The 1,526-nt window shown below is 35.9% G+C and overlaps 1 protein-coding gene across 1 annotated transcript in view; it reads right to left on the reverse strand.

Moving 5' to 3' along the window:
- Positions 1–1,526, reverse strand: part of LOC119590578 (facilitated trehalose transporter Tret1-like) — a gene marked incomplete at its 5' end in the record, with an annotated part of 8,390 nt that overhangs the window by 1,843 nt on the left and 5,021 nt on the right. The window contains 4 exon segments of the mRNA XM_037939252.1: positions 23–209; positions 412–515; positions 783–926; positions 1,138–1,288. Coding sequence (XP_037795180.1) covers positions 30–209; positions 412–515; positions 783–926; positions 1,138–1,288 — 579 coding nt within the window.

Below are 1,526 nucleotides of genomic sequence, written 5' to 3' on the forward strand. Positions count from 1 at the left end.
AATTCTTTAAAGGGAATAAAACTTCACGCTCATGCATCACTTTCACGACTAGGGTGTGAGTCACTGGAAACTACTGGCCCACCAAAATAGGCTGATATTTCTTCCAGTGTCTTGCCCTTTGTCTCAGGGACTACTGTCACAGAGAATATGAGATTGAGTACACACACTCCTGCAAACAGCCAGTAGACACCAAAGTCACTAATGGCATCCTGGAAACAATTTTTTTTTTCATCAAATTAAGTGAACCATAAATAAACTACTTGGAAGAAAATTAACAAATATTTATTTCATAATGCACCAATTAGATAGATGAAGAAAAAACTGAAAGTGTTTTAAAAATCTTGAAAATATCATTAAATGGAACAAAATTATTACAGACTCTTCTTACATAATTTTAGTCAGTTAACTTACCTGAAGAGGCACAAATATCAGAGTTATGCTGAACGACAGGGTCCAATTGACCATAGTTGCTAGACCAGCTGCAGCTTCCTTCACATTAGGGGAGAAAAGCTCTCCTACAGAAGAGAAAAAATGCATTATACAATATATAAAGCTCATCCTAGTCCTACATGGTTCAGTTTTAGAGAAAATTATTTATAAAGGAGAAAAAAACACATATATAAAAAAATAGCTCTTTTCCAGTACTATCAGGGTAAAAAGGAGGTGTGAATGAGCAAAAACGTGTAAGATAAACCTCTCTAGCCAGTCAACAACATTTAGAACTGAAAAATATAAATGCCTTTTTTTACTTACATCTAAGACTAAAGAATAACCTGTCTTACCCATCATCAGCCACGGAATGGGGCCATAACCAATTGAGAAGGCAGCAATAAAGATAATTAGTGATGCCAAAGGCAGCCAGCCTAAGGTTTCAACTGCCCATACCTCATCCTCCATTTTCTCATAGAAGAATTCCCCAAGTGCAGCTGTAAAAATGTGGAAAAGACATGAATCCTTGTACTATAAGTTTTCTGCATATGAGGTTTAACCTGTGTGTAAATCCAACAAGGGAAATATAAGAATTACACTGTTTCTTTACTAATAGTATAACAAGAGATGATATGATGAATTCCTAAAGATCCTGTATCCTATACACTAAATGAAAAACAGATGAATAACAATAAAAAAGAAACCCACTGAGAGAAAGAGCCATCATGGAAGCAGAAACAATCAGCAGGAGTTTTCTCCCTGCTTTGTCCATGAGCACTGTTGCCAAAAGGGTTGCCAGAACTTGCACAACACCAATGGTTATGGAACTGATGCTGTCTGAGATTGTTGATCCTGAGTCCTGCCAAAAAATACTTGGGATTAACTAGTATTCTCAACTTAAGTGTGAACAAAAGATTTGGCTTACTCCTCTATACAAATTAGGGTGTTATTTGTACTGGGCAAATGAAATGAACCCATTGCCTAAAATTAATATATGGTAATTCCCTCCATTTTTCCTAAAGATATGATAATGTATGGAAAAAAATGGTATCTCAACCCACTAGTGCCAGGTAAGTGCAGTGTACACTAGTTTTGTA

Source organism: Penaeus monodon, chromosome 27, assembly GCF_015228065.2.
Source record: "Penaeus monodon isolate SGIC_2016 chromosome 27, NSTDA_Pmon_1, whole genome shotgun sequence".
Classification (NCBI taxonomy): Eukaryota; Metazoa; Arthropoda; class Malacostraca; order Decapoda; family Penaeidae; genus Penaeus; species Penaeus monodon.